The sequence below is a fragment of the Zingiber officinale genome, chromosome 6B (genome assembly GCF_018446385.1).
Source record: "Zingiber officinale cultivar Zhangliang chromosome 6B, Zo_v1.1, whole genome shotgun sequence".
In the NCBI taxonomy this organism is placed as follows: Eukaryota; Viridiplantae; Streptophyta; class Magnoliopsida; order Zingiberales; family Zingiberaceae; genus Zingiber; species Zingiber officinale.
The window spans coordinates 106,940,277-106,952,308 of record NC_055996.1 but is presented as its reverse complement, the minus strand read 5'-3'; the positions used below and the strand labels follow the sequence as shown (position 1 = coordinate 106,952,308).

Here is a 12,032-nt window from a genome sequence, read left to right as displayed (position 1 = left end):
GACTTCCAGATTCCGCCCGATCTGCTCCCTGAACACTTTGTTCATCAAGCGCTGATAGGTGGCCCCGACGTTCTTCAATCCGAATGGCATCACATTATAGCAGTATGTGCCGTCAGCCGTTACGAAGCTTACTTTTTCTTGATCTTCCCGGGCGAGCGGCACTTGATGATATCCTTGGTAGGCGTCAAGCATGCAAATTAATTCGCAGCCGGCCCTGATCTATCCGGGGCAGGGGATAAAAATCTTTGGGGCATGCTTTGTTTAAGTCCCGAAAGTCGATGCAGACTCTCCACTTGCCGCCCGGCTTGGAGACTAATACTATGTTAGCCAACCAGCTCGGGAACTGTACCTCGCGTATATGGCCGGCCTCCAAAAGCTTCTCGACTTCCGCCCGGATGATGGAGTTCTGCTCGGCACTGAAATCTCTTTTTCTCTGCTTTACCGGCCGGGCGTCCGGTCGGACATGTAACTCGTGCCGCGCTATGCTCGGCAAAATTCCGGGCAACTCATGTGTCGACCAGACGAATACATCATGATTCCGTCGGAGGCATTGGATCAGACCCTCTTTCTGCTTCTCCTCCAGATCGGACGCAATAAAGGTGGTGGCCTCCGACCGGATTGGATGAATCTGCACTTCTTCTTTTTCCTCATAAATTAAAGTGGGTGGCTTTTCGGTGATGGCGTTTACCTCGATCCGAGGCGTTTTTCGAGCAGAATTAGCTTCTGCTCTGACCATTTCGATGTAACATCGCCGAGCTGCTAGCTGATCTCCTCTTGCTTCTCCCACTTTGTCCTCCATGGGGAACTTGATCTTCTAATGGAAGGTTGAGACGACCGCTCGAAATTCGCTGAGCGCCGGTCGTCCCAAAATGACGTTGTAGGATGAGGGAGAGTCGACCACCACGAAATTTATGGTCCTAGTCCTCCTGAGCGGCTCCTCTCCCAGCGAAGTGGCCAGCCGGATCTGTCCGACCGGCTGAACTTCGTTACCCGTAAACCCATAGAGCGGGGTTGTCATGGGTAGCAGCTCGGCTCGATCAATTTGCAGCTGATCGAACGCCTTCTTGAATATGATGCTGACCGAGCTCCCTGTGTCAACGAATATGCGGTGGATAGTGTAATTTGCTATTACCGCTTTAATGAGTAGAGCATCGTCGTGGGGCACTTCAACTCCTTCTAAGTCCCCGGGTCCGAAGGTGATTTCCGGTCCACTTGCCCGCTCCTGGCTGCAACCGACCGCGTGGATCTGGAGCTGCCGGACGCCCGCCTTTCTGGCTCGGTTGGAGTCTCCTCCGGTCGGCCCACCAGCAATAACGTTGATCTCGCCTCGGGAAGTGTTGCTCCTATTTTCCTCTTCCCGAGCGGACGGCCGGGACCGCTCTCTGGACGCTCGATGATTCTCCTGTCTTGGAGATCGGTGCCGATCGGGCGTCTGCTGATGTCGCCTCTCGGTGTGAATCCGGTCGGCTTCATGGGTCCTTTGTCTTCGGTCGACGGAAGGAGACCGTCGTTCAGCCTTCCTGGGCACGGGATTAGCCACGAAGGGAAGACTTCGACAATCCTTCGTGTTGTGCGTATCCGTCTGGTGGAAGGAGCAGAACATAGGGGTCCATTTCTTTTTTGGCTTGATCCGAGCGGCAGCTACTTCTTGAACTTGGGTCCTCACACGAGGGGAGCGGATTGCTTCGGCCCTTGGTCCTATAGGCGGCTGATGAGCGGCCTGCTATCTCCGTTCGGCCTGAATAGGCGTCCTCTCGGTTGGAGTTTCCTTTTTCCGGGCGGCTTGCGCTTCTTCTACGTTGATGTATTCATTGGCTCGGTGTAGCATGTGATCATAATCTCGGGGCGGCTTTCGGATGAGCGACCGGAAGAAGTCCCCATCCACTAGGCCTTGTGTGAAGGCATTCATCATGGTCTCTGATGTGGCCGTTGGGATATCCATCGCCACTTGGTTGAATCGCTGGATGTAGGCTCGAAGCGATTCTCTCGACTCTTGCTTGATGGCAAACAAGCTGACACTTGTCTTCTGATAACGCCGACTGCTAGCGAAGTGGTGGAGGAAGGCCGTTCGGAAGTCCTTGAAGCTAGTGATGGATCCGTCCGGCAGCCTCCGAAACCATCGTTGAGCCGATCCCGAGAGAGTGGTAAGAAAGACTCGGCACTTTACTCCATCTGTATATTGATGGAGCGTAGCTGTGTTATCGAACTTACCCAGATGATCATCCGGGTCTGTTGTTCCATTATACTCGCCGATCGTCGGAGGCACATAGTGCTTGGGCAGAGGGTCTCGTAGAATAACCTCCGAGAATTGGCGATTGATCCGCTCGGGGGATGCATCCGCTCGGGGGGTTTTCCCCTTTCTGTCATCTCGCCTAGGCATCTCGTCTGAAGAAGATCCTCTATCTCTTCGAGTCGGTACGACTTCAGGGGTGCGAAATAAGGCCCGATGGAATGCGACGGTGGCTGGAGGTGCTTCCGCTCGGCCACCCGACGCAGATGTTGCTTGTTGCTCCGGCCGTTCGGCCGCTGCTTTCTGTTTTTGTTTCACAAGTTTGGCGGCCCTTATCTCGACCAGAGCTTCGAGTTCTTCCGTCGAAAGCGCCACCGTGTGTTGTCGTCCAGCCTCATCCATTGTTTCCAGTCGGATGCAGGAGCGTTCCCACAGACGGCGCCATTGATCTGTCCGAACCGAGTCAGCGGACACCGGCGCGTGGCGCTACCTCTGGATCCTCGAGTGCTCGCGAACTGCGGCAAAACCGAGCCGAGGGTGTCGGCGACGGCCCTCCGGCTCAAGTCGCGAGGAATAACAAAAGGTGGCCTCAAGATGAAGATTTTCATACCTCCGGTGAAGAAATAGAGGCCTTATATAGGCCTCTCGAAGAAGCTGGCGATCAAAGCAACCACCGCTTTGACCATGCCGGGCATGGGTCTGTCGAAGGCCATGCCGGATATGGATCTGGCGGGAAGGCGTCCATGAGGCCATACCGCTATCTGTATCAACCTTTCCATGATGTGGCAAGATCCTCCATCGTGCGATCTTGTACGGCCTAATCATCGGACATGCTGCCGATATCCCATATCCCGAGCCGAGAGCATAGGCCGCCACCTTTGTACCCTCGCCCTTATCTTGGCGAGCGGACAATCGGTTCCAGCCGAGCGGACTCCCGCTCGGCCCTTCGATCCTCCTGCCTTGGCGTCGGAAACCCAAGCCCCTGGATGGGTTATCTCTAGATCCGCTCGGACCTACTCAGCTGCTCGGCGCGGCCATTAACCGCTTAGTCAGCCCTTCATCGGTCCTCAAGCTGAGACCCTTCAGGAAGTGGGTCCCCCATTCTTACCGCCGGATCAGTTACCAATAGCACATGTTGGTAAGACGATAATTACGCCTCGATATAATTCTAACCAAGTGCCTCTTCAAGATGTCTATTATGTCCCAGGAATGAAGAAGAATTTACTGTCTGTGGCCCAATTAACATCTTCAGGTCATTATGTTCTATTTGGTCCTGAAAATGTAAAGGTATATCGAAACCTCAAAATTTCAGAAACACCAACAATGGAGGGTCAACGATTAGAGTCGCTCTATGTGATGTCAGTAGAGTCTGCATATATAGACAAGACAAGAAAAAGTGAGACAACAGTTATATGGCACATGCGGCTAGGTCATATTAGCTATTCCAAATTAAACATGATGATGCAGAAGTCGATGCTCAAGGGACTTCCTCAACTAGACATACGAACAGACACAATATGTGCAGGATGTCAGTATGGTAAAACACACCAATTACCATATCAGGAGTCAAACTTCAAAGCAAAGGAACCATTGGAGTTAGTTCACTCTGATGTATTCGGGCCTGTTAAGCAGTCGTCAATTGGTGGTATGCGGTATATGGTGACATTCATTGATGATTTCTCAAGGTATGTGTGGATTTTATTTATGAAAGAAAAATTTGATACCTTCTCAATGTTCAAAGAGTTCAAGCAGTCAGTCGAAGGAGAATTGGGAAAAAAGATATGTTGCTTGCGCACAGACAATAGAGGAGAATATAGCTCAAGAGAGTTCTCTCAATACTTGAGAGAAAGTCGAGTATATCATCAATACACTTGTGCCAACACACCACAGCAGAATGATGTAGCAGAAAGAAAGAACCGACATCTTGCAGAAATTTGTCGAAGTATGTTGCATAAGAAGAATGTACCTGGACGTTTTTGGGCTGAAGCAATGAGGACTGCAGCTTTTATCATCAATAAACTTCCTCAACCAAGGTTAGAATTTATTTCACCCTTTGAGAAGTTATGGAACAAAAAACCTACAGTTAGTTACTTTCGAGTATTTGGATGTGTATGTTATGTATTTGTTTCTGATCACTTACGAAGCAAGTTTGACAAGAAAGCTATTAGATGCATCTTTGTGGGATACGATAGCCAGAGAAAGGGGTGGAAATGTTGCGATCCAACAAGCGAAAGATGTTACACTTCACGAAATGTAGTGTTCGATGAAGCATCTTCTTGGTGGACCACAGAGAAGGAGGTCTTGCCAGAATCTAAAGACCTTGAAGATAAAGTACAACAAAAGATGAGGGAGCATATAGTTCAACTTCAATCAGGTTCAGATGAATCAGGAGGTCCAAATGATAATGATGCAGAGCAAAGAGTGGCTCAGAGTCCTTGGCAAACCGGCATATATCAACATCCAAATGAAGAAGAAAGGCCTAATGAAGTGGAAGAATTAACTCCACAATCTCAACTCCGAAGGTCAACAAGAACACGAAGGCCAAATCCAAAATATGCAAATGCATCCATAGTTGAAGAAGCAGTAGAGCCTGAGATGTTTGAAAAAGCATCACAAAGTTCTGAGTGGATGACAGCCATGAAACAAGAGATTGATGCACTGCAACAAAATCAGACTTGGGATCTCATACCAAAACCAAGAGATGTGAAACCCATTTCGTGCAAATGGGTTTACAAAATAAAGCGTCGTCCAGATGGGTCAATTGAAAGGTATAAGGCACGATTGGTAGCTCGTGGCTTCTCTCAACAGTACGGACTAGACTATGATGAAACGTTTAGTCCGGTGGCGAAACTTACAACTGTACGAGTTCTACTTGCACTTGCAACCAACAAAGATTGGAATCTGTGGCAAATGGATGTGAAAAATGCTTTTCTTCATGGAGAATTGGATCGAGAAATTCATATGATCCAACCAATAGGTTTTCAGAACCAACATCATCCTGAATATGTGTGTAAACTGCGGAAAGCGCTCTATGGATTGAAACAAGCACCTAGGGCATGGTATGGTAAGATTGTTGAATTTCTAACTCAGAGTGGTTATTTAGTAACATCTGCAAATTCTAGCCTATTTGTCAAATCAAATGAAGGAAAACTAGCTATCGTGCTTGTATATGTTGATGACTTAGTCATCACCGATGATGATGGATCAGAAATTCTTCAGACAAAAGAGAATTTATCAGTCCGATTTCAAATGAAAGAACTTGGACAACTCAAGCATTTTCTTGGTTTAGAGATTGACCGCACACAAAAAGAAATATTCCTTTGTCAACAAAAGTACTCCAAAGACTTGTTGAAAAGGTTCGGAATGCTCGACTGCAAACCAATCTCAACACCTATGGAATCAAATTTCAGAATGTGTGCACATGAAGGAAAAAGCTTAGAAGATACAACTATGTATCAAAAATTGGTAGGCAGTTTCATCTACTTAACCTTAACTCGACCTGATATTTCTTATGCAGTTAGTGTAATAAGTTGGTACATGCAAAATCCAATGAAGCCTCATTTGGAAGCAGTTCGACGAATACTAAGATATGTGAAGAGTACAATTGATTATGGTCTTGTGTATAAAAGAATTGGAGACTGTAAGTTAGTTGGTTACTGTGATGCTGACTATGCAGGAGATCATGACACCAGAAGGTCAACAACTGGTTACTTATTTAAGTTTGGTTCTGGAGCAATTTCTTGGTGCAGCAAGAGACAACCAACTGTATCATTATCAAGCACTGAAGCTGAGTATCGAGCAGCAGCAATGGCAGCTCAAGAAAGCACATGGTTGATTCAACTATTAAATAACCTACATCAACCAGTTGATTATGCAGTTCCAATATATTGTGACAATCAATCGGCAATTCGTTTGGCGGAAAATCCGATCTTTCATGCAAGAACTAAACATGTTGAAGTGCACTATCATTTTATTAGAGAAAAAGTTCTCCAAGAAGAAATTGAGATGAGACAAATCAGTACAGATGATCAAGTTGTAGATTTGTTCACAAAAGGCTTGAGCGCCAGCAAATTCAAAAGGTTTCGTGATCAACTCGGCATAGTACAAAGAGTTGGTGTTGAGGGGGAGTGTTAAATATCAACTCCAACCCAAATAAAGGATAAAACTTATCCAATAAAAGATAAGAGTTGGTAAAAGATAAAATTAAATGTGTGGTCAAGAGTGTTTTTCTCATTTCATGGATAAGAATTAGAATTTCAATGGCTAGGATTTAATTTAATTGAACGGTCCAGATTGTATGAAGAGTACTATAAATACTCTACCTTGTATTTAGTTTCATTCATCAATCAAGTATCAATTTGTGAGTCAAAGTTTTTTGTTTTTCTTCTTTGTCTTAGAATTATGAGTGATCCACAAAAAAGGTGTTGTAGAGTTGGTAAAAGATAAAATTAAATGTGTGGTCAAGAGTGTTTTTCTCATTTCATGGATAAGAATTAGAATTTCGATGGCTAGGATTTAATTTAATTGAACGGTCCAGATTGTATGAAGAGTACTATAAATACTCTACCTTGTATTTAGTTTCATTCATCAATCAAGTATCAATTTGTGAGTCAAAGTTTTTTGTTTTTCTTCTTTGTCTTAGAATTATGAGTGATCCACAAAAAAGGTGTTGTAGTGTTGTTATTGTTAGTGTAAGACAAGTAAATTATTTACTTGTTTGTTGGTCCAATTTTTCAACATCCTTAACTCAAGTCAGCAATCTATAGAGTGCACCAAACTCCACGAGCTCTCTCCATGCCACTTGATCCCATTGAGTCAAATTATTCAATGCTTTAAAGTCTCCCAAGTTGCTCCGAAGCTTCACCCAAGGAGATGGTCATGATGTATTAACCCAAGGAGATGGTCGAGTTCTTGCGATAAATGTAATGCTTGTTAGTTGTTAAGGGAACCACTTGTATGGTCTTATGACTTGGAGATGATCGACAATTGTGATTGAAAATTTCTTTATAGCATTGTTTAGAATCATTAAAACTTTCATCCAATATTGTCAAATAGTTTAGAGCCCAAAACAAAATTGAATATTTCAGCCATTAGTTTAGCTCAAGATCGAATAGAACAACAGTCCATTTCATCCATTGAGTTCTACCAGTTTAAATAAACAATGTGTAAAACAATGAGAACACAAAACAAAATTGAATATTTCAGGCATCCTCTTTGACAATCTTAAAAGTGCACTCGACGCTCAAGAACAATCTGTATAGCTTGTAAATTGAAAAGCCATCCATGAGCAAAAAGCATAGAAACCAAATGAATCTTCAAATCCATGTTCCCACCATTTCAGGCATCCTCTTTGACAATCTTAAAAGTGCACTCGACGCTCAAGAACAATCTGTATAGCTTGTAAATTGAAAAGCCATCCATGAGCAAAAAGCATAGAAACCAAATGAATCTTCAAATCCATGTTCCCACAGACTAAGTTGGTTTGTACAGCTTCTCCACCATTTTCCTGAACTCTGGTTCCATTACATTGGATAAAGAAAATCAGAAAATGCTCATTTATATGGATTTCAGAAAATAATAATAATAACAACATATACCTTCTTGGTTGGACCAAAGAGCTGCTGCCTGAGTGTTGAGGGGAGAGTCATTGTTTGGCTCTACAATAATCATCAAGCAATTCAATAAATTTTAAGCATGAAAATGCTCTTAATCTCTCAAATTGTGGCAAATTTTCCTTTCTACTTACCACCCAAAAGACTTTGGATTGAAAGTAATATGGTCCTAACATCATACGCAGACGACCACTTATCCTGATTACAACAATTGTTAAACAAGATCAATACAGATTCTACAAGATAATTTTAATTAATATAATAAAACACAAAGCTGGTGAATTGAGCAAATACAACTAGTGAATGATGATGGAGAATAATCGACTCTACAAGAACGAGGAAGGTGGCCAATTATTTCATGTTTCATACCTGAAGAATATCCAAGCAGATGTTGCCGGAGAGATCCACATTTGGATGGAAGCAGACAGTGTCAAACTTCACCTTTGGAGGCTTGAATGGGTAATCAGTGGGGAAGACAAGAGAGAGCTTGTAGATCGTGCCCTCATAAACTGTGTCCTTACTGCCAGTGATCGTTCCCCTCCAGCAAAAGATGTTGTCTCCCTCGGGGAAGGCCGATATGCCAGGATCTCCACCCATCTAAAAAATTGGGATCATCAATCAACAACAATTAGTCAACCGAGTACTGATACCCTGCCCACACCCTTGTGCATGCCTCCGTGCGCGACTGAGAGGGGCTATCCACGTGACAGAATTGACCTGCGTCTGCTACGTGGGCAGCCCCCCTCAGTTGCCCATGGAGGCGTTCACAGGAGGTACACAGGGTAACACCCCCATATACAATTAATTATCAAGCTACAATTTTTCTATGTATTCAGCTTGCTCACCATTAATGCCATTAGTTCAGACTGCAACCTGTTTTCATAAAGATAGAAACAAAAGTGAGTATACGTCGTCACATATTTAGATATTAGCGAGCAAAAGAAAGAGAGATTTTGACCAGGTAAATTACAGGAAGAAGCAAGGTCGATCTAAGTATGAACTAAAACCAGATTTGACAATCAAAGATGAAAGCTTTACCGCGGGGAAAGCAAGCGAATTTGATAGATTGATGGCATCGAAGCAGATAAACAGACATTAATGGAAAAGTGTGCTAATTAAAACCAGATATGCTCTTCTAAGACGAAATCGTTACCAAAGAGAGATCGAATTTAATAAATTCTTGCTATCGAAACAGATAAATAGGCACTAATGGAAAGGAGAGTGATAATTAAAATCAGATCTGATTTCTAAAGACAAAATCTTTAATACAAAGAAATCAAATTTAAAACGTTGATACCCTAAAAGCGGGATATTGACAGATTAACTGTGAAATTTCTTTTCTGAAAATTGGGATTGAATAAATGAAAAACAAGATTTGAAAAATTACAAGGAGAAACACGATTAACTGTGAAAAGAAAATCCAATCAATCAATGAAGAGTCAACGGGAAAATCAAAAAAAAAAAACAACTTCAGCTCTCAAGTTTAGGTGGGGGAAAACCCAATGAATTCAATCGAAAGAAAGAAAACAGCTTCTGCTCCTCGTAATTGTTCCAGAGAAACAAGATTAGCGCTAAACCCCCCAATAATCGGATGAAAAAACAAAAAAAAAAAAATCAAGGGGAACATCTAGGGTTTGGCTCTCATCACGAGCGTTCCCAATCATAATCCTTAGAAAAAAGAAAACGGAGACAAATATATCGAGATTAGGAGAGTCAGAGAAGAATACCTCTTGAGGACGGCTTGGCTGTCCGTGCCCTTTGTGACAGGAGCCGGCTGCTTGGCGGCGGAAGGAGCGTCGGCGGTGGAAGTGGGGATGTTATCTTGAACGCCCTGGTTCTCCCTCGCCATCTCGTCGTTCCTTTCCTCTCTTCTTTGTTTCACTGACGAGAGCGAGACAGGAGGAGGAAGAGAGAGTGAATATTAAGGGGCGATAAGGAGGCGGCGATTTATAAAGGCATGCTTTGGCTTTTTGACCGTTGGGCTGGCCTCCTCCAACGGCTCTTTCCTTTCCTTTCCTTTTCTTTTCTTTTCCTCAAGAGCGCAGCTGAAATATTTATTCTCATTTTAAATATATATTTTAGACGAATTTAAATTTCTTTCTAGTTTACCTTCTTTTCATTAAAATGGCATATAAAAAAAATTCAAACTTAAATTATTCACCCTTTAATCATTTGAAGCTACAACTTAACTTTATATTTCTATAATATAATATAAAATCTCTTCAAATTCGGAAGGGCGCAATTTTTTTTTAAAATCCTTTTATTTAGGTCTCTCATCCCATTTATAATTCCTCGATTATCTTTTATTATATTAATCATTATTATCGTTTACTTATATTTTTCATCTAAATCATAAATCGGATGTGCGTTATAGTAACTACGAATCCGTAATTGCTACACAATTGTAACTACTACAGTTGAGTTGTTACACAATATAGTTATTACGAAACTATAACTGATATAATGTTAGAGTTGTCAATTTAGATTTGACTATAGATTGGTCTGTCCCATCAGACAATTTAAATGGATTTGGTTAAAATTTTATCAATCAATTTAAAGATGAGCATAGACCTGCGACTTGCCTAGGCCCACCATCCGCACAAGACGATCCGGGCGGGCATGAGTTGGCCAGTAGGCTCGTGGATTGGTCCACCTAATCCGTAATCCGCCTTAGGCTGGGTTGGGATTTCCCAATCTGATAAGATGATAGGTCCCGCCTTGCCAAACGGTCGGCTTACTATGGGTCAGCCCATCCTGCTATAGGTTAGCCCGTCTGACAACTTTATACAATATGAATGTTAGGTAAATTTTGACAGACCATAACTTTTAACTCGGATTGAATCACAGGACGTATAATATATTAAATCGAAACTCATTCAAATATCTACATTTGTTATTAGGTGTAACTTATAATGACCGAGTCTTAAGCCCAAAAAAGTATTATTTAAAGTATTTTCGGAGGCTCTAATTTTAATTATCTTTATTAAGGTTATTTTCTATATTGTAGTAATTATGAAATTGTAACTGTTATAACTATAAATTGTAATTGTTATAGTTGTAATAGCTATTATTTCGTAACTAGTATGACATGCATGGCTAGTTAAATATTTAGATGAGAGATATAGACAGGATAATAATAAGAATAATATTAGAGGCAATTATGTCCTTTTATATGGATTGGTTGGGCTGGGACGCTTTTGATAAAAAAAAAAAATTAAAATAAGTTGTCTTTTTGATAATTTTAAAAAAATACGAATGCTCTTTGAATTTTTACCCTTCTTTCTTTATTCCTTTATAATCATTAATTTAATTTGCGATAAAAATGTTAAACTCAACTTAATTTTTAATTTTTAGTAAGAAAAATTTGGCTTCTAAAGAAAATGATTAATCATGTCAGTAATGTCAAATCTAGGATGATTGATGTAGCTTACATAAATTTGCCATTGACCACCTAGAAAATTAACTTTCAATTGATATACATAGGGTGAGCAATCACTTAAAATCAAAGTGACTGAACCGAACTATTCAATTTTTTTTTTAACAAAGTGAACTGATCGAAATTTACCACTAAAAACAAACTAATTGAAATAATATAAAATCGATAACAGATCAAATTAATCGAATTATTCATATACGATTAGTCTACCAATGATCAAAAATTACATGGAAATCAACTGTGTCAATCGACTATTGAATTTACTATGTCTGGTTTGTAAATGTCAATCAACGACTTAATTTACTATTTAACTTATCAATTTAGTAAAAAAAGAGCGTTGCTATAATGATAAAATTGTTACTGTAAGTTCTTGTCATCAAAAATGCTATTCTATAATATCTTTTTTAACATGTCTCCCGCATCAACTAATCTTAACAAGTAGCAACTTCATGATTACAATGATTTAAGGATTTTTTTAAAAAAAATTATCACAAACCTAGACTAATACATCAAACCAATTCAATTTAATTGATTTAATTAAATTTTAAATCCAACCGAATCAATTGAAATAACTTTTTTTAAAAAATAAATTTCTAGATTAATCAAATTAAAATTTTGAATTAAATCAATTTGATCATTTTGATTTAATCTAAATTTTACTCACCCCTAAATAGATATGCAAGCACCAAATCAAATCCTCATGATTCTTCTCATTTCTTATGTATATAAAAGTCATATCATTTTTCATGTAAAT

General features: G+C 41.1%; 1 protein-coding gene across 2 annotated transcripts; it reads right to left on the bottom strand.

The window, feature by feature from the left end:
* Positions 1-7,285: 7,285 nt before the first annotated feature.
* LOC121988749 (ubiquitin-conjugating enzyme E2 20-like) lies at positions 7,286-9,770 on the bottom strand. 2 transcript variants are annotated; one of them, XM_042542350.1, is made up of 7 exons: positions 9,570-9,770; positions 8,688-8,715; positions 8,212-8,439; positions 7,977-8,040; positions 7,828-7,887; positions 7,692-7,743; positions 7,286-7,555 (listed from the first exon to the last, which is right to left on the bottom strand). In XM_042542350.1, the coding sequence occupies exons 1-6, from the start codon at positions 9,689-9,691 to the stop codon at positions 7,703-7,705; spliced, it is 543 nt and encodes a 180-aa protein (XP_042398284.1). In that variant the 5' UTR covers positions 9,692-9,770; the 3' UTR covers positions 7,286-7,555; positions 7,692-7,702. The 2 variants fall into 2 exon arrangements, with proteins under 2 accessions (XP_042398284.1, XP_042398283.1); XM_042542349.1 differs by having other exon boundaries at positions 7,286-7,743.
* Positions 9,771-12,032: the final 2,262 nt, after the last annotated feature.

What these genes read in the sequence shown, in the direction of transcription:
- LOC121988749 (XM_042542349.1), bottom strand. Translation starts at nt 9,691, where the DNA reads ATGGCGAGGGAGAACCAGGGCGTTCAAGATAACATCCCCACTTCCACC. An exon ending in TCTGCTTGGATATTCTTCAG is followed by an intron (nt 8,041 to 8,211) that starts GTATGAAACATG and finishes TGTTGTAATCAG; the next exon opens with GATAAGTGGTCGTCTGCGTA. An exon ending in AATCCAAAGTCTTTTGGGTG is followed by an intron (nt 7,888 to 7,976) that starts GTAAGTAGAAAG and finishes TGATTATTGTAG; the next exon opens with AGCCAAACAATGACTCTCCC.